Source organism: Jaminaea rosea (assembly GCF_003144245.1).
Source record: "Jaminaea rosea strain MCA 5214 unplaced genomic scaffold BDZ90scaffold_8, whole genome shotgun sequence".
In the NCBI taxonomy this organism is placed as follows: Eukaryota; Fungi; Basidiomycota; class Exobasidiomycetes; order Microstromatales; genus Jaminaea; species Jaminaea rosea.
Genome location: NW_020289982.1, coordinates 620320 through 646589, shown reverse-complemented (window position 1 = coordinate 646589; position 26270 = coordinate 620320). Strand labels below are relative to the sequence as shown.

Genomic DNA, 26270 nt, shown 5'->3' with positions numbered 1-26270 from the left:
AATCTTGGTGTCTTGTATTGACTGCGGTCAGCAGTATTCGCGACTTTCTTTTCTCTGTCACCTACGATGCATCAGCGTATTGAGACGTTTGGCTCCCGCGCCCGTGCTGCCGACAACGATTTGACGCGCCTCCGCGCGGCGCGCCCTTCTTGCCTTCCTACCCATAGCACCACCCGGCCCGCTGCGGCCATGGTGACGCCCACGGCTGCTCAAGTCTCTTTGGCCCGCCGCTTGCCCAAGATCGAGCTTCACGCCCATTTGAATGGCTCCATTCGGCGGTCAACACTCAAAGAACTGGCGCTTGCCGCTGGTTTGAACGCACGGGAGAGCCAGATCATCAGGGGAGACGCGCGCACGGTCAGCGAGATGTTCGCCGTCTTTGATGTCATCCACCACGCCGTCAGAGGGGGCAAGACCATTCGACGAATCGCTCGCGAGGTACTCGAGGACGCAGAGGCTGATGGCGTCGTGTACCTCGAGCTCAGGACGACCCCGCGAGCGCACACGGAGTGCGGGCTCGACCAGGTGGGCTATGTCGAGAGCGTGCTGCAGGGCTTCAAGGACTACGAGGAGACAGCGCAGCGCGACCGCCGCTGCTTCGCCCGCCTTATCCTCTCCATCGACCGGAGAGACCCTGCGGAGGTGGCCGAGGCAACTGTCGATCTGGCGCTGCGGTATCGCGATCGAGGCGTCGTTGGCATTGACTTGAGTGGTGACCCTACCAAGGGGAGATGGGAGACGTGGTTAGGGCCGCTGACGAGGGCGAGAGAGAGTGGGCTCAAGATCACTCTACATGCAGGCGAGGTGCCCGACGTGGACGAAGAGACTCGCAGAATGATCGCATTCAAGCCGGTGAGCAGAAGCCACATCGCCGATTACGAGCCCCTGTCGCTGACCTGCCCGCTTCCCTTCGTTCCTCGACAGGACCGCTTTGGCCACCTCTGCTTCCTCTCGAGCGAGAATCAGTCGTCGCTGTGGGCGAGCGGCATCCCAATCGAGCTCTGCTTGACGTCTAACGTCCTCACCTGCTCCTCGACGATCCCCACGTACGCAGCTCATCACTTCGCCCTCCACCACGGCCGCGGACACCCGGTTGCGCTATGCACCGACGACTGCGCCGTATTCGGTAGCAGCCTGAGCAACGAATGTGCCATTGCCATCGCCGCTTTCAGTCTCTCCGCAGACGATCTGCGTGCGATTACGCGACGTTCCCTGCACATGTCCTTCCTCGACCCATCGAGCCACGACTTCGCTCAAATTCTCACACGCCTCGAGGCAGGGGAAGAAATGGATTTACAATGACAACAACGATTCCAGACACAACGAACGTCTCTCTACGTCCGCACCGCCGCAACCATCTCCTCTCTCGTGATGCTAGCCTTGAGACACATGTCGCGGAAGATGCCGTCTGGGCGGTCAAAGAGCGACAGCGGGCTCGCAAACTCGACGACCCTGCCCGCGTCGAACACGGCGATGCGGTCATACGAGATGATGGTGCGCAGTCGATGGGCGATGCACAGCAGCGTGCGCGAGGCAAACTCGGTGCGAATCGTCTCTTGAATGCGAGCGTCCGTCTTGACGTCAACCGACGCCGTGGCCTCGTCGAGAAGGATGATCTGCGAGTCCTTGACCAGGGCGCGAGCGAGGGAGACGAGCGATCGCTGACCCAGACTGAGGTTGGCGCCCTCCTCCTCAACGGGCGTGTCCAAGCTGAAGCGCTGCTGGCGAGTCGCTGCGACAGCCTTGTCGTCGCCCGCCTTGTCGTCGCCGGCCTTCTCGTCGAGCCCACTGGCCGGCGTAGCTGGACGCGGCGGCGTCTCCTCTGCGTCGGCGTCGATGAGGTACGCCCGCTTCAACGCATCATTGAGTCGCGCATCGTCGTACTCGCCAAAGGGGTCGAGGTTGCTGCGCAGCGTGCCGCTAAAGATGAGCGGATCCTGCGGCAACACCGCCACTTTCCGTCGCAGCTCGGCCAGGCCCATCTTCGAGATGTCGACGCCGTCGATGTGGACGCTGCCGCGCTCAAGCTCGACCAGTCGCAAGAGCCCAGTGAGCAGACTGGACTTGCCCGCGCCCGTTCGCCCGACGATGCCCACCTTTTCGCCGGCGTGCACCTTGAGATTAACGTCGTGCAAGACCAGCGGAAGCCCAGTCCTGTAGCGTAGAGCCATGTTGGAGATGTCAATTTCGCCTCGCTCAGGCCACGATGGGCCGACCTTATTCGGCACCTCCTGCTCGGCCTCTTGGTCCAGCGACTTGGTGTAGTACGTCAAGCGCTCGATGGAGTTCATGTCGTTCTCGACCTCGGCGATCTGGCGCGTCATCCAGCTAAAGGACTGCGTCGTCGTGACCACGTAGCTTAGAGCGACACCCACATTGCCAGGGCTAATTGTGTCGGCGCAGACGACCAGTAGCGCGACGACGAATGTCAGAATGGCGCCCAGAAGATCCAAGCGCACACCCAGCCAGCGCTGATTGATGATCGTCATGAAATACGCCCGATTCTCCTCGTCGTTGCGCTTCATGTTCTCGCGCGTGAACGTCTGCACCTCATTGTAGGCGCGAATGACGGTCAGCCCAGTGAGAGATTCGGAGAAGTGGGCGTAGAGGCTGGAGCGTAGAATGGCATCCAACCGCTTGAGCTCGCGAGCAGAGCTGCGGTAGAAGAGGGCGCCAAAGTAGTAGCCGATGCAGACGACGGCAACTGCGACCACAAAGTAATGCGTCAGGACCGTGATGAGGATGATGCTGCCCAAGACTTGCCCAATTGTGTTCAAGGCCATACGGAAGGCGTCGGCGATCTGATTGTCCGCAACGTCGATGTCTTTGGTGAGGACATTCATGATGCGACCCACCGGCGTCGTGTCAAAGAAGGACATCTTGGCAAAGATGATCCCCGTCATCGCGTCGTTGTGCAGATTCGCACATGCCCAGAAGCTGAGCATGCTCGTAAAGAAGCCCGAAAAGAAGAGGAAGACGGCTTGCGCGACTCCAAGCCCAGCGTAGACGCCCATGTAGAGACCCTGGCGCCCGACGCCAAAGTATTCTTCCTGCCACCAGACGAGCCAGTAGCTGTTGAGCACCGTGATGACCTGTACGATGCAGATGGTGATGATGATCAGGGGAAGCATGAAGCTTCCCCGCCCAGCGCGGATGTAATCCTTGTACACCTTGCCAGAGACGGAGCCGGTGTTGCGCTGTTCTTGCGTCATGATGCCTGAGCCAGCCTCCTTCTTGCGCTTGGCGTCCTCCTTATCGTCGTGCTTGGCGTCTTCGATGCCTCCCTCTTCCTCTTCCTTCTTTTCTTCGTCCTCTTCCTCAGCAGTTCCTCCGAATTCTTCCATCAAGCGAGCGAATGCCCCGTCCTCGCGGCCTTTCAGCTCCTTGTACGTGCCGCTCTCCGCAATCTGACCGTCCTCCATCGTGATGATGCGGTCGACGTCGTGGAGATGGTGAAGAGCGTGCGTGACGAGTAGCACCGTCTTGCCTCGCGCCTTGAGCCCGAGGATGGCATTCTGGAAGATCGACTTGCCGACGTGAGCATCGAGTGCCGAGAGAATATCGTCAAAGAGGTAGATGTCCGGGTCGAGGTAGAGAGCACGTGCAATGGAGACACGCTGCTTTTGGCCACCACTCAACGTGATACCGCGTTCTCCGATACCAGTCAGGTCGCCTTGAGGCAGAGCAGCCAGGTCACCTTCCAGCTCCGCGAGACGGATGCAGCGCCAGTATCGCTCCTGCTCAAACGTGCGACCGAAGAGGATGTTGTCACGCAGGCTAGCTGCTTGGATCCACGCTTGCTGAGGTACGTAACCAATCGACTTGGTGCCCCAAATGATTCTGCCCTCCTTCTGCGGCATCTCTCCCAGGCAAGCAGCAAGAAGCGAACTCTTGCCACTGCCCACTGGCCCTACGACGGCGCACAGCTGCGAGCGCGCAATGGAGAGATCCAGGTGACGAAGCGCGAAGGGCTCTTGCTCTGCTGCGGCAGCAGGCGCACCAGCGTCTGTGATCTTAGGACCGACTTGAGCCAGATTTGCAGTGGCCTCGCTCTGGTCACCTGCGCTTCCAGCTGCCTGCTCCGCCTTTGCTTGATCGGCTGCGTCAATCTTCGAGGCCTCGGCCTTCTTGCGCATCAGCATCCTCTTGCGGCCCTTGAGTCGAGGGGTCTCAGCGCCATCCGACTTCTTGCCACCCATCGTGTCCGACTTGGTGACCTCGAACCACTGGAATGTAGCGTCGACGATCTGCACGGCGTCCGCGGCGTCCGGGTCAAGCTCGGACGTGTCCTTCATCTGCGGCGCCTCAAAGACACCTTGAAGTCGAAGGAAGGCGTTGTAGGCATCGGTACCCGCGGAGAGGGATAGCGGCAAGAACATCAGCGGCATACGTAGGAGCTGAAACAAGGTGAGAGCCGTGAAAATGTTGGCCGGGTTGAGGTCATGACCGAGTGCGCTGTAAATGAGGAACGCAATGACGGCGGCCAGGGTGGGCAGGGAGAATGAGACGGCATTAACGAAACTGCGCAACGTGAGTATCTTGCGGATTCCTTGCAGCTCTTTGCGTCGGATAAAGTCGAGTCGCTTGAGGAAGTTGACCTCGAAGCCAAAGCTCTTGACGATGCGCATCCCGCCCAACAATTCATTGATGAGCTTGCTGCGCTGATCCGTGAACACCATTGAGCCACCACGAGCTGCAAACATGATCTTCATGATGAAGCCCTGGAAAGGGAACGAGATGATCAGCAGAGCGAAGCCGGCGAGGGCAGAGGGTCCGATTTGTCCGATGAGCAGACCCAGACATATGCCGAGCTGAATTGGGGTCGTGAAGATCATGAAGGACCACGCCGAAGCAAAGTCGATGCGCGAGACGTCGGTCGAGGCGTGATTCAGGAGCTTGCCCGGCGACCTGTCCTTGGCACTCATCTTGGTGGCGCGCTTGAAGATGGCGGCAATGAGAGCGGATCGGGAATAGACGCCTACTGACATGGCTCGGTAGAAGAACTGGTGCGTGAAGATGCTGGCAAACCACTGCATGAAGAAGAGTAGGAATGCGTACCCGATGCCGTGGCCGAGTGGCGGAGGTGAACCGCCAAAGGCCTGCTCGTAGGCTGCGGCGGGCATGTGAGCTGCGGCGTAGCGCTCTTGACCAAACTTGATAATCTGCTTGACGACGAGGGGCGAGGTGACCTGCGAGATGTCTCCCAATGCCTTGACGGCCACGCTTGACCATACGAGCCACTTGAGCTGCTTGTGTAATGCCCACGCCACCGAGGCGCGCTTGTGACCGCTGTAGTTGGGTGGGCGTGGTGGCGCAGGAGGCGCACTTTTGCCTTTGTTGGGCCCCTTTTTCTTGGGTACCGGAGGCGCCAATGCTCCTGGCGGTGGCGGCCGACGCCAAATAGCCTCTCGCTCTGCCAATGTCGCACCGGCCTCTAGCTTGCGGCCGGTAGCCTTCTTGAGGCCAATGTTGATGGCCCATCGCGCCTTACGAGCTAGGCTGATGCGGGACTCGCCACTCTCAAGCTTGCGATTGAACTCGGCCACCTCAGCCGACTGCCTATCCCACTCTTCCAGCAGCAACGCCGACATATGGTCGCTCTCTCGTTGTGAGGGCAACTTGTTGAGGTCCGTTGCCTCCAAAGCTCTTCTCCAACCCAGAACCATGATGGGCGTGGCCCACTGAAAGGCAAGCTGACTGAAGATGTTGGCATTGGCCATTGGAGTCACTTTGGCGTCGTCCATGCTCAAGGGTGGTGGAGGGGGCGGCTCCTTCCACCTCCAGAATTGCCAGGCATGCTGTCGTAGCTTGAGTTCCGCTTTGCGCCTCTCGCCAGGGTTGTACTTGAAACCTTCCTCTTCATCTTTGGTCTCCTCATCGCTGCTGGGCGTCTTTGCCACTTGCCGCTTCTCTTCGTCTGAGGTTTCCGAGGCTGGAGAGCAACGAGCGGCGGCTGCCCGTCTCGACGACGACGATGCTCGCGACGACGAGGTGCTAGTCTCCTCTAGCACGGCCATGGTGGTGGCGTGTCGCGTGTGGCGCGAGGAGCGGGTATGGATGAGGTAGGTGAGTGGTTGTGGATGGATGAATCAAGAAGTGGGAGGGAAGCTGGGATGACAAGGAAAGCGGGTGAAAGGAAAGTGACCTCGTTCCCCGCAGCTTTTGATGACTTTACGCTGATCAATACTGAGGCTGGCCTGATTGAAGCGCCGTCAGCTCAGCTTTAGCCGTCTGCTGAGCAGCATCGTCAGCTTTCCCGCTCGCTCTCCCTCCCGCTCTCCCTCCCGCTCCCAACCGGCAGATGCGGCATCGTTGGCTTGCCTGCAGAATCGGCGCCGAAGCTGCCGATGAAACTTGGGAACCTCGATGCTGCAGATCCGCCGGCCTAGCGCTACTGCGCTCAGCCAGTCCAAGCTTGGACCCCCCTGTTTTTAGGCCTTTGCTCCGTTCACGCGCGCTTAAGCCCGAGAACGTTGCGCACCACCTGCAATGCATCTTCGACACCGTGTTACGAACATTATGGTGCTGAGCAGGAGCGGCAAGGGCGCGCTCAACTCGTGATCCCGTAAGACCTTCCGTCGACTGCACCGTCGCGGGCACGATGGTTGAGAGCAACAAACATCCAAGTGACTTGAGCTTCGATGCCGCGAAACGACGGATTCCTCCACTCGTCTCGAGCGCGGAAGGACGGAAAGCAATCGCGGCGAGCGACTTTGACTTCCTCGACCCAAAAAGACGACGCTCAACATGCCCCGCAAGCAGGCAAGTAAGAAGGCTGCCAATGGGCGAGGAAACGATGGAAGTGCGCTCACCCTGGCGAAAGCCTCACTGCCCAAGCCAGAGGCCGTCAGGCGCCAACGCCAAAAGCAAGCGGCGGGGATCGAGTCGCGCTTCTCGAAGCTCAATGGCCAAGCACTCGAGAACATGAATCTCATTGCCACATATACGCCTCTGCAGAGGCCCATCGATGCGGATCGAGTCGCTACTATGACGCAGCAGAGGATTGATGGCAGCGACGGCGATGATCAAGAGGCAGCATGGACCTTGCCGAAAAAGCCACGCTGGAGGCATGATATGGAGAAGAAGGAGGTTCAAAGCAATGAGGTGAGCGCACGAATCCTCAGCAGCATGACAAAGTGAGCGACACGAGACTGACAGTGACTGATTTGCCGCTGCAGGAATCCGTATTCGCCAACTGGCTCGAGGACATCGACGAGCGTCAATCAGCGCGCAGTCACCTCGGCGCTGACAATCAACGCCTCTTCACCGAGGCCATTCCCGTACCTCAGCTACCCAAGCCACGCCCAACGCAAACGCTCCTGCCGAGCCTCTTTGAGCGCAACGTCGCAGTCTATCGCCAGCTCTGGCGCGTCATGGACCGCTCGCAGATCCTCCTCGTCCTAGCAGATTGCCGTTGCCCCTTGCTACATTTGCCCAACAGCTTGGTCGGGTACCTTCGGCGCTTCGCAAGGCGGCGAGTGGTCGTGGTGCTGACAAAGAAGGACGTTGTAGGTCAAGAAGTGGCGCAACAGTGGAAGCAATGGCTCGAGGAGAGATTCAAGGAGCAAGAGCTGGGCTGGAGCGTCGTATGTACGGAGAGCTACGCAAAGAAGGAGAGGTTAGAGGGCCAAGGGTCGAGGTCACGCATTGTGCCATACCTCTCGCCGACATCCCGTAGGGAACTCGTCGAGGCCATCGCAAACGTACACGCAGGCCTCGTTACACCTCCAGCCTCAGTGCAGTGCGACCCCCAAAGACTCAAGGAGTGGCAGCCGTCGTGCAATGATACGATAGACTGGGCAGCGATCATCGCCGCCGCCGACGACGCAGCAGCTGCTGAAACGTCACAAGCCACATCGAGCTCTTCATCATCATCCTTCCCACCATTGACACTCGGACTCATCGGACAACCCAATGTCGGCAAATCCTCCCTCCTCAACGCGCTCCTAGGCCGAAAAGTAGTCCACGCCTCTCGCACACCAGGCAAGACCAAGACGTTCCAAACACATCGGCTCCCTACTTCTAACCCCGGCTCCGTCGTCGAGCTATGTGACTGCCCTGGCCTCGTCTTCCCCTCCTCTGCAGGGCAAGAGCTGCAGACAATGGGCGCCATTCTACCCATCAGTCAGACGCAGGCCGTCTTGCAGGCCGTACGCTTCGTGGCCGAGCAGATACCACTGGAAGAGGTTTTCGGGCTGGAGATGCCTGCCAACGAGGAAGAGGCGACGGGGCCTGAAGCCAGGGTGTGGACAGCTACTACCATTCTGGAAGCCATCTGCGCTAGGCATGGCTATCGGACGGCAAAGGCAGGCAGGTACGACGTCAACCGTGCTGGGAATCTGGTACTGCGCATAGTGGCGGAGGGAAGAAGAGTGAGGTGGGCCTTTCGACCTCCGGGCTGGAAGGCGGAGGAGGGGAGTACAGGAGATGGCGTCTGGCTGAGAGACGGCACGGATGAAGCTGCTGTCCTTCAATCGAATGAGCGCCAGACGTCGCTGCTCTCGTTGGATGAAAGCGACGATGACGATGATGAAGACGATTGGCAGCAAGAGAAGATCAAGGGCGAGCAGCGTCGCGCTTCAAAGAGCGTACAGTTCAGCGACGACGTCGAGGGAGGCTTGTCAGATGAGTCGAGTGAGGGAAGCGAAGATGAACAAGATTCAGAAGAAGGAGAAGCGCAGACTACGAAGGTGAAGAGCATGTTTGATGCTCTGGCCGTCGAAGACGGGGATGAGCGCGAAACAGAGTCAGACGAGGACGAGAGCGATAAGGAGTAGATGTACAGCACAAGATGATGTCAATTGCAGTGCCCCCTCTCATTCTGGTCATTGACGCTGCTTCTTCTGCTTCTTTCTGTGTTCTTTGCCTGTGCTTCTCGGGCCATCAGCTTCAACGCTTGCCTCTTGGCTGTGACGCTTCTTGGCTGCTTTGCCCTTCGATCCGTCTTCCTTGTCTCCAGCCCCTTTTCTCGCCGATCCGCCAGAGCTCTGCGCTGAGGCTACCGCCTTTTCATCGTCTTGATAGCCATCGAATGGGTCCTTTGTTGCTCTCTTTTGCTTCTGCTTTGCAGCGTTGCTTGTAGTGGCAGCCTCCTTGACCGGTGCAACAATCGCGCTCTGCTCAGCTCCGAACTTTGTATGCTTGCCATTATGCTGATCAGCGATGGCGCCCTTGACCATTCTCTTTGCGGCCGCCCCGTCGAGCCTCATCCTTTGCTGACCCTCTTCCCCCGCGATGCCTCTCGAAGCGCCTCCCCCACCTGGTCCAGCTTGCTGTACATTGCGGATCTTCTGAAAGTATCCCTGGACCCGCTTTAGCTCAGCTGCCACTGGGTGCGAATGAGGGTCGACGCCCTTGAGGCGGAGATGAATCCATACGAGGTCGAGGAGGACGTATGCGATGGATGTCTGGAGCTTTGCCGAGTCGAGTCGGTGTGAGGACGACGAGGATGACGAGGAGCTGCCATTACTATTGTCCATCTGAGTTGGTTGAGTGGGCTGCGCTGCTTGAAGCTTGGCGAGGGTGTCTGCCAGAGGCCGAGCCATGAGTGGGTCCAGCGTACTTTGCAGCTGTTTGAGTGCGGTAGACAGCTCATTAAGCGTAGGTAGTGGGGACTGAATCGATTCGGATGCCATCTTGGTGAAGTCCAGTGATGGAGAGGGCGGAGAGAAAGCGGAGGCGTCGTCAATCTCCAGCTCGGCCTCGTCAGAAAATCGCCAGGGAGACGAGAGCGGAAGGCGGACTGGCAAACAAAAGTCGTTTCCGTTTCGACGTTGCTTGACGTCGAATCCACGTCCCCCATCATCACCGCCCACCCTCTCGCCCACCATGGTGGCCGCAAAAAAGAAGAAGCCACCGGCTCATTCCGACTTCACAAAGTCAAAGTCGTCGCTCAAGGCCAAGCAGCGTGCCGTCCCTTCGAATGCGACGAACACGTCGTTCAAAGCGCGCTCCATTGTGCTGCCGAACCAATCGACGATCACCGACATACAAGAGCGTCGAGCTACCAAGCTCACCGATGACAAGGGACGAGGTGTAGCAGAGCTTGTCACCATCTTGAGAGGGGTTGGCCAGGGTGGAGCAAGTAAGAGCGAGGCATTGGATTCGCTGGGCGCCCTCTTGCCTCGACTGCCCGACTCGACTACCACTACCCTCGGCCTGCTGCCAATCGTGTTGCCCTTGATCACATCGAGCGCAGAGCATACACGCAAATCTCTGCATCGCTTCGTTGTCACAGCACTGCAAGACCTGCCTCGCGATGCTCTGGCGCCCTATGCGACGACGATGACGCTGTGGCTCACCAGCGGAATGAACCACATCTGGAAGGAGGTACGAGAGGATGCAGCTCGATTGGCAGAAGCCGTACTAGACTTCGTCGGGCTCGACATGGTCAGAGGTTGGCAGCTAGGTGCGACCAGCGCACAAGATGCTACCGCCACCACCAGCAATCGGGCAGAAGATGCCAATACCAACAATGGACAGCGCCTCTTTGCCTCCCTCTTGACTTCGCTGGGCGTATCGCATTACGGCGCCGGGCCGTCGTCGTCCTCTTCATCTTCGTCCACACCATCAGTCAATATCCAGACGGACCTCTCATCATCCCCACTCAGCAAGATGCGTCTCATGCGCTGCCTCGACAAGCTGGTGCGATGTCAGAGCGGTCTCGTCGCTGGCTCACCGAGCGAAGAGACACAAGGACCACACCATCGTCGTGCCGCAGCTACGACGTCCGAATTTCCCCTCTGGATCTTCCGCTCGTGTTTCACCTCCAGCGCTGATTGGGAAGCCTTCGTCTCCGTTGCCAGGCATGGCGCAAAGACGGCCGAAAGCCAAGGCAACTCCGAATTCGTCCCATCCGCGGCGGGATATGCACTCGTTGAGCACTCGATGGCAGCAGCCTCCGCTCCCCTCTGCGATGTAGATGCCTCAGCGGGCAGAAGCCTTTCTGATGGCGAACTTCTCGCTGCAGTCAGCGCGGTCGCGAACCTCAGCGGCAGCAGCGGCACCGCTCCTTCGGTTTCATCTTCATCCTCAAATCCTTATCTGGCGCTGTATGCCTCGCTCCACCCGCTCCTCCTCTCCACCTTTCTCGATCATGCACCGGCTACCCTCGGCCCAGATGCATCTTCGAGAGGAGGTAGCGAAGTGCCCCTTGGCCTGAAGCTCATCGACGCCGTACTCAGTCTGGCACGCACCCTCGGTCGAGCAGCTTTGCGATCTTCAAGTGCTCACTCGGGGCCAGCGACCATCTCATCAGGCGATAGAGCCGCCATCGCTAATCTCTGGTCACTGCTGGACCGGGCAGCGATCTACTTCCCCTTTGAGCAGCGAGCTAGCGCTCTGGTTGACGAGCGCACAGGCCTCTTGCGGAGAATGAGCGCAGCTTGGTGTGAGCTCGTGGGAGCTTGCAGGATGGTGACTGAACCGATGGACAGCGCAAAACCTGCTGTAGTAGCTGCTGCGGCTAAGGGCAAGAAGAAGAGGGCAAATGCTGCCTCAGCTGCTGCCCACCTCTCATCCGTCGAGGAATACCTCGTTTCACTTCTTGCCCAACCTTCCAGCAGTGGTGCCGACCTCTCTACTATCGGCGCGCCTTCGACTCAGCAAGGCCGTCTCTCAGAGGAGGAATACTTGGCCCTACTACCAACCGTATGGCATCTTGTCTGCCACGCTCGTGATGAGAGCGACGAGGTTGAGGATGCCATGCCCTCATCCTCATCGGCAGCTTCCCTCCTCTCAACACTCATCTCGCACTGGTCGCAAAGTAGCGGACCTGGCAGCTCGTCGACCAGCTTGCACAGCTTGGGCCTGCGCTTCCTCCTTTGCATATGCCTCGTAGCATCTCAGCCTAGCTGCTCACTTGCGCCGTCGCTGCGTACGTTGCTTGCTAGACCGCGGTCCGACGTGAGGGTGGCGCTGCGTGATGGTTTCCTCGCGCCGGGACGAGGGGGAGGTGGCGGGTTGGGAAGGGCGCTGTACGAGGTGGCGGCCAAAGCAGGAAGGGAGGCGGAGCTGCTTGGGTCGATTCGATGTCTGTTGGAGGTAGTGAGAAGTCACTCGCCGCTCCTCGATGCTGGAGGTACTGGCACAATCACCCCTGCGGGCCAGGACGTCGAGTCGCGATTAGCTGCCTCCCTCTGCCCGCTCTTTTGGGTTCCAGCCGTGATCAAGAAGGGAGGCGTTGTAGCAAGAAAGGAGACACCTGGACCGTACGTGCGAGCAGTGCAGAGGACGCCTCCTGCAGCTCGTGGGGAGATGGACGCAGTTGCGAGAGCATTGGCCGAGTATCTGGACGATGAATCGCTGAGTGGAGCGATGCGTAAGACTGGCGTTCTTCCGCAGAAGGATCATGGGGCCATGATGACCACATAGACGATTGCATCGTAATACCATGCACTACGACCCGTGCTACTGTTTGTTCTTGGATGTCAGAGAGCGAGACTTCGGACCCTCTTCGGCAGCACGGGCCTCCACCGGTGTGCATCGGCCTCAGCGGGGAGGAGAAGCAGACTTTGGTCTCGGTTGGCCGGGGGACAGGCTGCGTTGTTCTTCTCGTCGCATTCCCTTCCTCCGCCCTTCTAGCCGCTCCTCAGCAGGCATCCTCGGCACCTCTGTCATCCCCCGCTCGCAGCTATGATCCGTTTCGCTAGACCGAGATCCCTCTTGAGACCAGCGACGTCGCTCCTTGGCAACAGCGGAGCTGCGTGCAGTCGCCCTGTTCCTCTCCTTCGCGCCATGCCGACGTGCGCCTCCTTCTCCTCATCCACACTCACCTCGTCATCCGCAACAATCTCATCATCACCGCCATCAGGCCCAATACCGCCCCATCCGGAAGCCCTTCAGTCACTTGCCCAACACTTGACGACCTCCTCCAAGCACTCCTACCCCGCGCACATCATCCCTCACGTTCAATATGTCGCATGGGGCGATCAGGACTGTTTCCAGCACCTCAACAACGTCCTGTGGGTGCGAGAGAAGGCGAATTTCAGTCTACTTATCAGCTCACGTCATGTTCCCTGCTCTCACGTCCAGTTACGCCCGCTACTTCGAGTCCGCCCGCCTGACCTGGATCACTCAGCTTTGCCAAGTTTCGTCCCTCTCACAGCAACTCCACGACGGACTAGCTCGCGCCAGAGGGCTAGGCATGATTCTCGCTCAGCTCAATATCAAGTTTCGCCGGCCTGTAGTCTGGCCAGACACACTCCTCATCGCGGGCGAGGCCGTCGAGCTGGAAAAGGACCGCTTCACCATCCGCGCTGGCATGTACAGTTTGAAGGCTTGGGAAGACTATCTGGACAAGCAAAACAAGGGCGAGGCAAAGAGGATACCAGGACCCGTCGCGACGGCCGATCAGATATGCGTGACGTACGACTACGACAAGCTGGCCAGGGCAGACATGCCCGTGGAGCTGGCCGAGGCGTTGCGCACCTACGGGAGGAGGGATTGAGAAGCAAGCTATGGGGACATGTGAAAGTGCTGAATTTAGGAGGGCCGCAAAGTAAACTGTGCGTTGCGTGCTGCGCCACTCTCTCGGTAGGTAACCGCTGTGTCTAGGTCTGAAGAATGTGTATCATTGAATGCAGGTGCGGAGAGGAGTGACTTTGTCACGATGGTGGGCTCTACGGTAAATTTCCTGGATAGGCGGGTGTCTTGGGGATGATGAAGAGGGGTCATCAGGGCGACGTGGAACTCGCTTACGGAATCTAGAAGCCGAAGAGGCAGGCAGACGACGGTTCACCTTGAGAAGCTGGCCGATCTGTGCCGTCTCCCTGCGAGCGACTGACGTGAGTTGACCTTGTGAGCGAAATTGACGACCAGATGGTCGGCTACTCGGATGATGCAGGCGACCCATGACCGTCATGCGTCTGCTGTCCTACTGCACGCGCCGCTTCTTGGGAAGACGATCCATGCTGGCGTCGACGAGACCCTTGACTTTCCTAGGAGAGAGAGGAACGGTCGCGGTTGTCTCCGTCACCTCGATCTCCTTGTGAGCGGCTGCTGAGCCAGCGTCGATGGTCTTCTCTACGGTCTTGACGACTCGGGTAAGCAGCGTGGGCTGCCTGGGCGATGCGACGAATGCGTCTTCAGTTGAAAGCGAGGTCGACGTGGTTGCAGAGAGTTTTTCAGTCGATCCTGATCTGTCCTGGTCAACACGCTTCTGCGTCTCATCCTGCTGCTTCTCTTCCCCCGCTAGGATCTTGTTGAGCCAATCGTTGCGGAAGTGAAAGTCGGGGACTCCTTGAGGATAGGGACAGTGCTTCTGCCAGACGCGCCACTTGAGCATGTCGGCGAGCGCTCTAGCAGGAACATCTTCGATGTCCTCTGCGTCTAGCCAGGTGTCATCGCCCCGAGGCTCTAGGTCCAGCTCAGGAAAATCATCTGGGAGGCAGCTCCACTCTTTGTACCAGAGAAGCATGTCATGAATGCCTTCCAAGCAATCGCCATCGGGCCATGGTGACAGCGGGCTCTCGAAGTGACGACGCTGTGCACCGTGCCTGTAGCCTGCAATATAGACGGCTGCTGCTGCGCACGGCCAAAGAGTATCCAGGACGGGGACTGCAACCCAAGGGCGAAGGCACGTCTCAGCTTTTCCGCTAGCGTCGTTGGATAGCGCGATATTTTGCTGCACTCACTCAGTCCATGAGCATTGCAAGCGATATCGGATTGCTTATCTTTCTGACAGTGAGTGCACGCCTGACCTTTGCTGTCTACCACGCAGCGGACGTTCTCTTCGATGCATTTCTCGCAAGCAGTGTTGATGACGACTGCGTTTGCGTCTGCGTTGATCTCGACGCGACTTCCTTTGGGACCGTGAGGCGTGATAGGAGACTCAGCGGATGACTTCGATGGGGAGCTGGTGGTCTGTTCAGAGGCTTTGGCGCTGGTGGAAGCCTTAGCAGAAGCGGCAGCGTCGGCTGTCTGAGCGGATAACTTGTCACTGGAAGCTTTATGGGCTGGCTGGGCGGCTACATCAGCTTGATGGGGCCTTTGAGCATGAGAAGACTGAGCGGAAGTCGTCGCAGGCACCTCGTTCGGCGCAATTTTGAAGCTGACGACCTTGGTGTGGGTAGATCTACTGCCTCTGGATTCGTCAGCTTTGGATGTAGAGGAGGATAAAGCCTTGGACGAGGCTTTAGAATCGGCGGACGTAGGCGCCATGGTGCGCTCAAGCAGCGGGGGGGAGACCAGGCGTAGTAAGGGTGGTCGCGGACTCAGAACGTTGTTCCCGTGGCTTGGGCGTTGACTCGGTGGGGCGCTGGACTGCTCCTGGGGGTAGCATACTGTACAGGGTACTTTGCATCAGTTTGCTACTCATTTGCATTTCTTCCGCACTCACGAGATGTTGGAAGAGCACAGCTGTACAGCTGTCCAAGCTGCTTGAGCTGGAAGCGTGGTGGTGAGCGAGGATCAGGTGGTCGGTAGGGAGGCAAGAGGGAGAGGAGCACAGCACGCGTCGTGAGGCCAGGGGCCCGGGCGCGCTTCGGCTGCTCATTGCCAAAGGCGGGTTGCTCGCTCACTTGCAAGCGGCGGTTCGTTGACGCTCTTCTCTTCCTTCCCTACCACGACGCGTATCTGCGGATCATAACGACCTTCTCTCAGCTCCTCAGTTTCTCCAGGTATCAAGCTTGGAGGCACCTCTGCACATGTCGCGAGGCGACTGAGCTTTCCCTTCCACCCTTTGCTCAGGACACGGCCCGGGTGCTCAGTCGACAATCCGGCCTTTTACCACTCAGTATCCTTCAGCATGCCCTTCCATGGCCCGTCGACCGGTTACAACTATCTTTCGAGCAACTCTAGAGGGCCTCCGCCTCACCTCATGCTGGCGCAGACGTACTTGCCACCAACTTATCCTCGCAGCTCTGCCGGTCCAGACCGCCGAGGCGCGCCAACGGATCTCTGCTACCGTGCTATGGACTATCACCCACGAGATCCTCGCCAGCGAGCTATGCATCACCACCGTCAAGAACCGCATTCGACTGGCAGGTCGACGAATCATGGCCGTGGGCCCTTTGCCTACCACATCGAAGAGCTGATGCGTCAAGAGGATATCTCGAGGGAGCAGTACAGGCGCGACGCCGAGCGGAGGGCAATGGCTGAAGCGGCGTGGCACAACGAGCACCTGCAAAACTACCACAATGAACCTCATGCGGCTGTCGCCTTGGCACATGGCCCACTCAATTCCAGCAACAGGAATGGAGGCAGCGGCACACCAGCCGTTGGGCCCAGACGACGACGCGATAGTAATCGTCACAAAGAAACGTCAGCCCAGCGTCGGGCCAGGAAGCAGCGCTCAGAGGAGAGGAAGCGCCGCGAGATTGCAGAAGAGCACGCTTGGTGGATGCGGATGGAAGCAGACTACCACCGCTATGGTCGTCGTGGAGCAGGCTGGACCGTGAACAGCAGCAACGGCAGCGACAGCAGCACGAGGTACCCCGCCACCCAATCAAGCGCATGTACTGCCAGTCGTCTCCCTCAAGTTCCTCGACGTCACCGTAGGTAGAAAAGATGCGTTTCTCTCCAGCCTCATGGACGTCGCCAAGACTCATGCTCGGAGCGTAGTAGCATCAATCTGGCCATCACTCGGAGCTACGCCTTTGGTGGCTGAACGGGCTTTTGCCCCAGCCCTGGCATCACTTCACTCCACCGATCTTTTGTACCTCTCTCTTTGGCATTTACACCCGTCATCAGATTGGACCATCTCTTGAATGCATCATTGAGTGACAGCTGGCCATGCTCGTAGCTGTGGCGCACGGGCATGTCCTTTGTGCCGCTCAAGCTACTTCGCGTCGCCACCGTTGCAGCGCTGGACAAGCGTAGTCCTGTCTAATTAGACGCATTTGGATCTGAGACGACGACTCGTTGGTGACGTCGTTCGTGAAGACTGCGTCCAGACCGCCTCATTCCTGCCTGATCCGCTCTCGTGCTGCGCATGCGTGTGCCATTGGTGTAGCAGCGCGCCGCCCGCTCAACAGCCGCACACGCTCGATAGTCTGCCGCTCTTTTCTCTCTACCATCCCTATCGACTCAATCAGTCTCCGCCGCTTACGCAGCATCGTCTGGAACGCCAGCATATAGCCCGCCTCGATGGCTCACAAGGCGACTCCTTACCTCGCGCCCTGTCTGCTACGCCACCGTCCAGGAGCCCCTCAACATGCCCCCTTTTCGCACTCATGACGTCGGTCGAGACCGCGAGAGGCTTTCGCCCAATCGCCATGGTCTATTGCATATCCCGTACCTGAGCCCAGTCTTTTCCTTCACCCGGCGCCATGCCTCCGGCTATGATGACCGTGTGGACTACTATCCTTGGCCTGCGGCTCCGGACCCATCATACCACTTTTCCCATCGAAGCTCACTTCACGCCGCTTGGTACCACCCTTACCGCGAAACTTGGGACCAGCCTCGTTGCAGCGTCCCTCATGATCACACCCGACAGTACGCAGCACACCGGAAATCAGCGAGCGACATCGACCAAATCACGAACTACCGTGATCGCTTTGAAGGGGACACGATAGAGCGTCAGCGGGTCACAGACCTCCGCTCTCGCCTTGGTCCTCTGCCTCTGCCTCAGCCTCAGCCTACCACCGTCCACACAGCGCCTCTTCGCTACGCCGGTCCGGTCACCTCCAGCCATAGCAGCCTCGATCCATTGCCGACTGCGCTTCCTCCCGCAGCGGCCTCCAGCCGCCGTCGTAGGCCTAATCGAACGTCCGAAGAGCGACGCGAGCAGCAACGTCGCTCTACGGAGAGAAAGCTCCTCGATCTCGAAGAAGAGTATGAGGCGGTCCGAGCAGAGCTCCTCACCAGGCGTAGCCGCCTCACCACCTCAGCATGCGACACGGGTTTCACCAACCTACCTCGCCAGTCCCATCCTCTACCGCCAAAGCCCCAACGACGCCGCGACTAGGTCTGCCCTCCTTTTCCCCCTCCTTCTGAAGCCCCGAGTAGCTCTCACTCCTCCGCATGCGGGGCCGTTGAATGGTACGGCCCAATCCGCCTCTCCTCTGTCCTTTGTTCCTCTAACTCTCTCTCATTCATGCTCAATTTGTTGCCAGCTCCCTTTTCAGCTTGGCCAGCCTCTGTGCGAGACATCGTGAAACAGAGTGCTCGGCTTGAGGCCCCCTACTCAGACGTTCATCAGGCGACCCCTCTTTCACTGCCATCATCGATCTGCTTGTCTTCTGAAATGTGAATATGGTACATCGTGGGCGGAAAGTAGAGAAGATGGAGGAGCTGCTTAGCCCTGGCTTACGCGCGCTTCCCCTCATCAGCGAAAGAAGTCAGGGACCCCCTGCCCCAATCTCCTCCTCCTGTCCAACTCGGTCGCCAACCTCGAGTTGATTTCCGCCCCCATCACATCCCTCTGATGGCCCGTTGGGTGTATGAGCCACATACGAGCAGCTTTGGACAAGCCGGCAAGGTTGAGCGAGTCAATGCTTTCCAACCAGTAGAGTGCTAGCTGCTGGTCGTTGCTACTGGAGCTATCCGCTTGGGCAGTAGTGTGGTCGAGTTGCATCGACGACGCGTCCGAGGCCGTCTGAGAGAAGTTGCTGAAGTTGTTGCTCGAAGACGCGTTGCCGCTGGGTCGAGAAGCGCTGCCGCTCCACGATGCTGGCGATGAGAAAGCCTGACCTGCTGCCTGAGCGCTGCTGGTGTGGCGACCGCGACGTTGCGATGAGGGTGGACCCATCGACGATGCCGCGCCATTGTCACCACCGGACGCCCAGGCATTCGAGCCGTAGGACTGAGCTGCCTGCAAATGACCGAAGCCTGCGGCACCCGGTGTCGAAGGCCCGCCGTGGTACAGGTACGAGTTGGAGTGTCCAGCCTCGACGGCGGGACGACGTTCATTGCGCTGATCGTGCTGCTGGTATTGCTGCTGCCCGTAGCGTCCGACGTTCTCGCCGCCATGATTCAGGACCGAGTCGACAGTCATGGGCGATGGAGCTGAGATCGGGCCCGCACGGCTAGTTACGGCAGCTGCAAATTGATTGGCCTGAGGCTGCGGCACGTTGCTCTCTTGCTGCTGCTGAGAAGATGTGCGTGTAGAGCTGGCCGTCTGAGCTTGAGCTGCCTTTGCCGCCTTGGACTGCCTCGGCTTCTTGGGCGCTGCCTTCTTGGCAGCAGGCGGAGCTGCAGAGGGATGTCCTGTCGCCGTCGTGGGAGGAGCACCGCCCTCTACGGCCCATAGCTGGGCGAAGAAATAATACGCCGTCTCCACCAATCGCTCCGTGATAATGGGCGTCGAGAGCATCTCTGCGCCCTCGAATGGCTGAGCGCGCAATGTCGGCGGTACCTGCTCGGACTGGACCAGTGTAAAGGCATCGTGAAAGAGGGGATGCACTCCAGTGATGGAGCGCAGAACACGAAGCGAGAAGTAGGCCATGTGCTGCGTCGTGAGTTGAGAGCGACCGGCATGCACGAGAAGAGGAGCAGGAGGGCCTTTGGCGATGTGACGAGCACGGACCTGCTCAACGAAGTCTTCAGGCAGGTCACGCAGCATCTTTTTGAGCTCGGTGACCGAGCGACGCGAGTGCATGTACTTGCTTGAGTCTAGCGAGGACGAAGACGCAGTGGCCGTCGATGTCGATGGTTGCTCTGAGCCGACAGCCGATGCTGGTCCAGGCGGATGGGAAGGAGCAGTTGGTGCATCTCCCGTGGCAGCTTGCACCGAAGGACGAGGGCGTGGTCGAGGAAGAGATGATGCCGAGTCGCCAGACGGTTGTGTGCCTGCGACAGACGCCGCGGGAGGGGCCTGGTTCTTTTTGGGTCGACCACGGCGCCGCTTTGCCGGGGTCGTAAGCTGTCCTCCTCCGCTTTCGGGATCTGCCAGACGAGCTACAGGTGGCAAGGCCGACATAGAAGCAGCCTGAGCGGCGGTTCTAGCCGCAGCAGCATCGACATTGTGCCTCTTTGCCATCGGGTTGGTGCCCGTCCTCTTCTGAATGATATCGGACCACGCACGGAACAGAGCCATGGCCAGCTCCGGCCTGCCTGGGAAGTTGGTAAAGGCCATCTCGCGAGCTACAGCAGGGTCCGTCACTTCGGCGATACGGTTATAAATGTTCGTCTCTACAGGCTCGCTGCCACTGCCGCTGTTCATCGAGGGCTGAGCTCCTGGCTGCGCGGGCACCTTTTGCTTGCGAGGACGACCGCGAGGTTTCGGTTCTTTTGGAGGCTTCGGCACCTTGAGTCGACGCGAGGTGTTGCTGAAGGCAAGGTCCAGAAGCGTCGGCGGCTGCTCTGGAGGCAATGGGTTTTTGCGAGGCCTTCCTCGCCCGCGCTTAATGGGTGGAGCTGGTGCCGCAGATGCTGGTGGAGTGATGCCATCGCGCTCTGGTGTCCCCTCGTCTGAAGTGCCTGATGAGGACATTGTACCATTGTTCGTTTCGATCGTAAAGTCAGGGCCGTCGTCAAATGTTGAGTCGAACGTCGGCTCCTGTGCACCTTGGCTTTGACCCTGGAGTTGGGCGCTCTGCTCAACCTCTGCCTCGTCCTCGCTCTCATCATCGCCGACGCGGAGACCTGGGAAGTTGGCAGGAGCCAGACCCATGGCTTGCAGCTTAGCTTTGCGCTGTCCGCCGCGACCAACGATCTGTTCCTCAGCCTCTTGACGTGCTTCTTGTTGAGCTCGGGTACGTTCGAGGAGCGATGCCCAGAAGCCTGTGCGGACACGCGAAGATCGGCGGGATAGTCAGAGCGCTGCTCACCAAGAATTTTCAGTCGCGCTCGCTCACCTTCTTCAGCCATGTCTGCCGTCGGATCACTCGGCTCCTCCGCCTCATCCGCCTCATCGCGCTCCCATACCTTTGCAAAGGAGAGCAAACTCGTCGCCCCGCCGCCCTGTTGGGTTACATCCTCTCCGTTCTCGCAGTCGGTCACTAGCTTTTCTACATCGGCATCGGTGAAGCGGATGTCTTTGCGTGACGCCTCCGTCCCGCGAGCCTGAAAGAGCGCTCGAGCGCCGTATCGCAGCACATCCTGCAGCGACTCGATGCGATTCTCCTCGTCGTCCATATTGTGGATGATGTGATCGAGGGCCAGCTTCTTGCGCGCCATGGTGACGATCTTCTCCTCCGCCGTGTCTTGCGTCACCAACGTAAAGACAATGACCTTCTTTTTCTGCCCGATACGATGCGCGCGAGCGATGGCCTGCATGTCGAGGTGAGGATTGAAGTCCTGGTCCAGGATGATGACCGTGTCTGCGCTGGCAAGGTTGATGCCAACACCACCTGCTCGGGTGCTGAGAAGGTAGCAAAAGAGGTCTGAGCCGGGAGCGTTGAACGCAGAAATGCCCTGCTGACGCTGTCGATTGCCGATGCTGCCGTCCAGCCGCTGGTACTTGTAGTTGCCCTCATTGAGCAGGAAGGACTCGACGATGTCCAGATAGATGACGAACTGCGAGAAGATGAGCACGCGATGTCCACGATCTTTGAGAATGGGCAGCATCTTCTGGAGCAGCTTGAGCTTGGCACTGGCATCCACCAGGCGCTGAGCCTCCAGCTTCCAATTGATGTTGGCTCCTTCGAAGTTCTCGAGCGTCGGAGCTACAAGGTAAGGGTGCTGACAAACCTTGCGTAGCTGCATGAGGACGTTGAGCAGGTTGCCAATGTGGTACTTCTGTTGCCTCTTGCCACGCAGGTCGGTCAAAGTCTGGATATCCTCGACATTGCGCTCCAGCACGTCCTTGTAGACGCGCTTTTGCAGCGGGGTGAGCGAGACAGGGATGAGGATTTCAGATCGAGGCGGCAGATTGACGACGTCCTTCTTGAGTCGACGGAGGATGTACGGGCGAAGCAGTGGCTGCAACTCCGCGATGAGCTCCGGGGTCAGGGTCTCGTACTTGGCGCGCAGGCTCTTGAGGTCTTTCCATTCGGCGTCGGGCTTGAGCCAGTTGAGCAGATTGAAGAGCTCCCCAATGTTATTGTTGAGCGGTGTGCCAGTCATGATGAGTCGGTGCGCTGCATTGAGAGCAGCGAGACGTTTGTAGATGAGAATGGAAGACCCGCTCTTGAGGTTGGTGCCCTCATCGACCACGAGCACCTGCCACTGCTGAACGCGGCGAAACGGTGCAGGGTCAAGGCGAGCGACGGTGTCTGAGCAGACGATAACCTCTGCTCTCAGGTCTTGGCGACCCTTGATCGACTCAAGGTGAAACATCTCGAAGCGCTCGATGACGCCGCGCGACTCTCGTCCGCCAAAGTAGGGCACGACGCGGAGGTGCGGGCACCAGTGCTCAAACTCTCGTACCCAATTCGTGACGACGCTGTTGGGCACAACGACGAGGTAGGGTGCCAGTCCACCGAACTGATGGTGCAGCGACGCAATGAAGGCAATGACCTGCACAGTCTTGCCCAGTCCCATCTCGTCGGCCAGGATTCCTGGCTGCCTGACATGCCAGCTGTACCGCAGCCAATTGAGCCCCTCGATCTGAAAGTCGAGCATCTTGCCGCCCTTGATGTACGTAGGCTGGGATTCTATGCTCTCGAACCGGCTACGACTGCGCTGACGGTCGAGCGTGGCCAGGTCTTGGCTAGTCATTTGCTTGACGTAGACTTTGCGCGAGTGCAAGTAGCGACGGAATGCGCTGACAAAGGAGCGCCACCGTTCGCCGTACGAGACGGGGCTGACGCTCTCTTCCCAGGTAGACTGCTCGTACTCGAGGTCCTCCCACTTGATGAGCACCTTGGCGTCCTGCAGCAGGTCAAACATCCTCCCCTCGGACAAGCCCTCCAGAACATCTTGATTTACCTTGCTGATGTGGATGTGCTCGGTGCTCTGCTCCAGCTGATCTTTGCGAGCAGAGATGCCTGCGCCCTGCCCGATCTTGGTGATCTTGCGCGGTCGTCGGTGGAACATCTCGCATTCTGCTGGGTCCAAGAGATCGGCAGCAGAGACGGCAGAGACGGAGAGGTATACGTCGAGGATGCGATCAGGGGTGACCCACGTCTTTGGGATGCGCTCCTGAGCGTCTGACTCAGGAGCTGGCGGACCTCGCATAACCTCTCCAGTCTCGCGGGAGACAGTAAGAGCGAGCTGAAGGCGCTTGCTGCGTCGACGCTGCTTGCGTTGCTGCTCCAATTCTTGTACAGTCGCAGTCTGCTCCTCATCCTCCTTTTTCTTGCTGCTCGCCGTTGCGCTGGGATCGAGTTCCAGTCGACTGCCATGCGAGAGAAAGTGTCGCAGATTGATCATTGCGACAGACCTGAGCCACAGATGCGGCACCCACTGCGTCTCTTTGAAGGACGTGTGCTTGAACTTGACGAGGTACTCGCGCTTGAGATCTTCGCTGACCTTGTGCAGCTTCTGCCAACTCTCCTTGGGCTCGGGAGTACCATCAGGCTCGGCGGGGTTGCGCAAAGGACGCCATGCTAGAATGACGTCGACGTCGCCCCATGACTCGCAGTCGAGGCATCGCCAGCCTGCCTTCTGTCGAGAGAGGGCAGCCTCTTGCGTAGATTCCTCGCCTGTAACACCCTCGAGGCAGGTGTAGTGAGCAGCTCGCGAGCAGCGCTTGCATCGAAAAGCGGTCACCATCGGCTCAGATGACGGGATCCTGGACGGCTTTTGCACGCATTTGCCGGCGCAGATCATGCACATCCAGTCGGCCTCAGCGCACAGCGAGCACTGCAAGCCTTCTACAACGTCGCTCGGCTGCAACTCGGTACGGGTCTTTGGCGGCGGGCCCTCAAGATTGAGTACGCGGTGTACAGCTGTGGCGTCGCGATTGATCTCACGAACGAGTCTTGCGGGGTCTGTTTCGGCCAAACACCCCGTGTGAATCGAGGCAGAGCATGTCGAGCAGCGAAGCCAGGCAGCCTTGGTCTTGATGTCCTGGAAGCGGTCGTGAAGGGCGCTCTGAGCCACTCCTAGAGCATGCAGATCCTCAAATGCTCCTTCGTCATATCGTCCGCCAGCGCGATAGCTGCGTGAGCCGTCGCCCCTGCGCATGCGCCTCCTCTTCTTGCGATTTCTCCTCTCCTGCTTCATTTGCTGCTTGCGGAGGCGTGAGCGCATCTGCTTGAGGGCAGTGAATTGCAGCCAGCCAGGCCTGTCGCCGCAGCTGTAGCAAGTATCAAAGTGGTGCTGCGTGGCGTCGTCGATCTTGTCCTCACTGAGGGCGTATCGTCCATCGTCGTCGCTGATGGCTGTGACGTCCTCAGAGTCGGAAGAAATGGCCACAATCGACGCGCGTTGTTTGCGTCTCGTCCGCTCCTCGTCAGACTCGACGCCCAAACGCCTCCTCTTGTGCACTCTACGGCCGCGCGATGTGAAGCGCTGCTCTGACTCTGGCTCTGACATCGAGCCTGCGAATTCGCTCACCATGTCGACGAACTCGGCGTCCTCGTCAGCGGGCATTGTCGGAAGCGAGATGCTGCTGAAGGGTTGCAGCTCGCTGTCGTCGATGTCAACAGGCTCGGCAGGGTCGACCTCCTCCTGCTCCTCCTCCGACTGGCTGCTCTCAATTTCGTCACTATCGCTTGTCGATGATCCGCTCGAGCTGCTCGCGTCGCTAGAGGAGTCCTCATCGCTCATCTCGATGCGATCGAGCATCCTGCGTGCTCGGGACTGTGTTGCTTTGCTGCGCTTGCCATTCAGCGACTCGGACAATCCCTCGCTGGTCTCGCTACTGCTGTTCTCATCCAGCTCTTCGTCTGCTGCAGTGTCGAGTATGTTGAGTCGCTCCCTGCGCTGGCGAGTGCGAGCTGGCTGTGATCTTGGCTGGGCCTTGTCAGCCTTGCGAGCTGGTTGTCGGGAAGCCACTTTCCTTGCCGTTGCGATCACCTCTACCTCGGAGGATGATGAAGATGAGGATGCCGAGGACGTGTGAGCACGGCGTGATTCGGTCCTGAGAGCTGTCTGGCGATTGCGAGTGCTCCTGGTGGTCTGCGATTGGCGGCGTCTTTGAAGAGCATCTTCGTCGCTCGTCATCTCATTGTCATCGCTCGATCCAACGCCTCGTTCCTCTTCTTCTTCGCTTCTGTCAAGACGGTATCGCACGCGCTGGACATTTCGCCTGGCAGGCGGCTTTCTGACTCCGTTGGTGGTAGATGCTACGAGGCGATCATCTTCATCTTCGTCATCGCCCTCGTCCTCGCCATCGAGTGCTAGGCGTTTCGGCGGCGTTGGTATGATAGAGAAGGTCGAAAGTCTGGGTCTACTGGCTCGTAGACCTCGCCTAGTGACGGCCGGCGGCGAGGGACGCATTGATGCTCGACGTGCTTTGCCGTTGTTGCTTCGCATGGTGCGTTGAGTGACAGGTTCGTCGTCGTCGTCTTTGTCGTCGTCCGACTGGCTGTCGTCCTCTTCGCTCAGCTCTTGAGCAGACCTGGTGCCTCGCAAAGTCCTGCTCGGGGCATTGAGCTTTGTCTTCCCGGCTCTTGATTGCCTTGTATCACCTCCTCGAGTCGACCTGCGCAGTGTCCTCATCGAAGTGCTAGGTCCATCCTCTTCGTCCTCCTCTTCATCATCGACATCTAGCTCTTTAAGCTCATCCTCTTCTTCGCTGTCGTCGTATTTGACATTCGTCCGTCGACTGATCCGCGACCTGGTCGCGGCTGCGTTGTCATTGGTTCTGGGTCTGGCACGACTGCGCGTTGTCCTCGAAGATGCAGGCGTCGCATTTGTGCCTGAGAGCCGGCCAGACGAGCGCCTCGTAGCTCTCGGGGGCGTCGGAGAAGGCGACTTGTCGTCTCCATCCTCATCTGTGTCGGTTGCGGCCGTGGCATGCCGGGCAGCAGCGTAGAAGGGACGACGTCGAGCAGCGGTGATACCTGGCGGACCGCCGGTCCTCTTTGCTGTGGGCCGACGAGGCGGAGGCGGCGTAGCTTCGCCATTGCTGTTTCCGCTCTCTTCATCCTCCCCCTCGCTGGACTGCTTCCTCGTCCTCTTTCTGCTCGTCGATGGCCCAGCTGATGAGGTAGAAGCTGCCGCTGCCGCTCGCGTCGTCCTCGCACCAGCCTGAGATGACCTCGGCGGCGCCTGGCTACGCAATGACCGCTGTTTCTGCTGCGAAGGTGAAGCTTCGCCACCTCGTGACCGAAGAGCGGGCATCGTTGAGCTGATGCTGCGTTCTAGCTCGGTCAGCGGTGGCGTGCGATGATTGCGTTGATGATGTGGAAATGAGGGTCAGAGTTGGGGATCGCGAGGCGCGAAGTCAGCCAATGACCGGACGGATGGAGCGAGCGGGGCGACGGAAGGCGGGGAGCGAGCCTGTGACTTTGGACCAAGCCACACGAGCGAGAGCGGCACGGACGGACATCGTGTAGGGC

General features: G+C 59.0%; 10 protein-coding genes across 10 annotated transcripts; 6 read left to right on the top strand and 4 right to left on the bottom strand.

Annotated features, from left to right (window-relative positions):
- Positions 1–189: 189 nt before the first annotated feature.
- Positions 190–1302, top strand: BDZ90DRAFT_246459 (adenosine/AMP deaminase family protein; the record flags this gene model as incomplete). The annotated part of the gene is made up of 2 exons (XM_025507561.1): positions 190–852; positions 925–1302. The coding sequence occupies 2 exons, from the start codon at positions 190–192 to the stop codon at positions 1300–1302; spliced, it is 1041 nt and encodes a 346-aa protein (XP_025361840.1).
- Positions 925–6280, bottom strand: BDZ90DRAFT_232770 (hypothetical protein). Its single transcript, XM_025506379.1, has one exon. The coding sequence runs from the start codon at positions 6015–6017 to the stop codon at positions 1335–1337; it is 4683 nt and encodes a 1560-aa protein (XP_025361839.1). The 5' UTR covers positions 6018–6280; the 3' UTR covers positions 925–1334.
- Positions 6281–6747: 467 nt separating this feature from the next.
- On the top strand, positions 6748–8777 carry BDZ90DRAFT_227433 (P-loop containing nucleoside triphosphate hydrolase protein; the record flags this gene model as incomplete). Its single annotated transcript, XM_025504758.1, has 2 exons — positions 6748–7104; positions 7179–8777. The coding sequence occupies 2 exons, from the start codon at positions 6748–6750 to the stop codon at positions 8775–8777; spliced, it is 1956 nt and encodes a 651-aa protein (XP_025361838.1).
- Positions 8778–8825: 48 nt separating this feature from the next.
- BDZ90DRAFT_220729 (hypothetical protein) lies at positions 8826–9635 on the bottom strand (the record flags this gene model as incomplete). The annotated part of the gene is made up of 1 exon (XM_025504445.1): positions 8826–9635. The coding sequence occupies one exon, from the start codon at positions 9633–9635 to the stop codon at positions 8826–8828; it is 810 nt and encodes a 269-aa protein (XP_025361837.1).
- Positions 9636–9792: 157 nt separating this feature from the next.
- Positions 9793–12412, top strand: BDZ90DRAFT_232767 (hypothetical protein). Its single transcript, XM_025506378.1, has one exon. The coding sequence runs from the start codon at positions 9829–9831 to the stop codon at positions 12370–12372; it is 2544 nt and encodes an 847-aa protein (XP_025361836.1). The 5' UTR covers positions 9793–9828; the 3' UTR covers positions 12373–12412.
- Positions 12413–12909: 497 nt separating this feature from the next.
- BDZ90DRAFT_204973 (hypothetical protein) lies at positions 12910–13435 on the top strand (the record flags this gene model as incomplete). Its single annotated transcript, XM_025503922.1, has 2 exons — positions 12910–12962; positions 13033–13435. Coding segments are annotated over 2 exons (456 nt in total), but the record flags the coding sequence as incomplete, so codon positions are not given.
- A 438-nt stretch (positions 13436–13873) lies between these two features.
- Positions 13874–15280, bottom strand: BDZ90DRAFT_274988 (hypothetical protein; the record flags this gene model as incomplete). The annotated part of the gene is made up of 2 exons (XM_025508856.1): positions 14700–15280; positions 13874–14502 (listed from the first exon to the last, which is right to left on the bottom strand). The coding sequence occupies exons 1-2, from the start codon at positions 15157–15159 to the stop codon at positions 13874–13876; spliced, it is 1089 nt and encodes a 362-aa protein (XP_025361834.1). The 5' UTR covers positions 15160–15280.
- Positions 15281–15539: 259 nt separating this feature from the next.
- Positions 15540–16723, top strand: BDZ90DRAFT_280129 (hypothetical protein). Its single transcript, XM_025509248.1, has one exon. It carries the CDS (start codon positions 15746–15748, stop codon positions 16499–16501), a length of 756 nt encoding a protein of 251 aa, XP_025361833.1. The 5' UTR covers positions 15540–15745; the 3' UTR covers positions 16502–16723.
- Positions 16724–16875: 152 nt separating this feature from the next.
- Positions 16876–18108, top strand: BDZ90DRAFT_188526 (hypothetical protein). Its single transcript, XM_025503848.1, has one exon. It carries the CDS (start codon positions 17153–17155, stop codon positions 17903–17905), a length of 753 nt encoding a protein of 250 aa, XP_025361832.1. The 5' UTR covers positions 16876–17152; the 3' UTR covers positions 17906–18108.
- Positions 18109–18265: 157 nt separating this feature from the next.
- BDZ90DRAFT_260877 (hypothetical protein) lies at positions 18266–26052 on the bottom strand (the record flags this gene model as incomplete). The annotated part of the gene is made up of 2 exons (XM_025508309.1): positions 18266–20661; positions 20736–26052. 2 exons carry the CDS (start codon positions 26050–26052, stop codon positions 18266–18268), a joined length of 7713 nt encoding a protein of 2570 aa, XP_025361831.1.
- Positions 26053–26270: the final 218 nt, after the last annotated feature.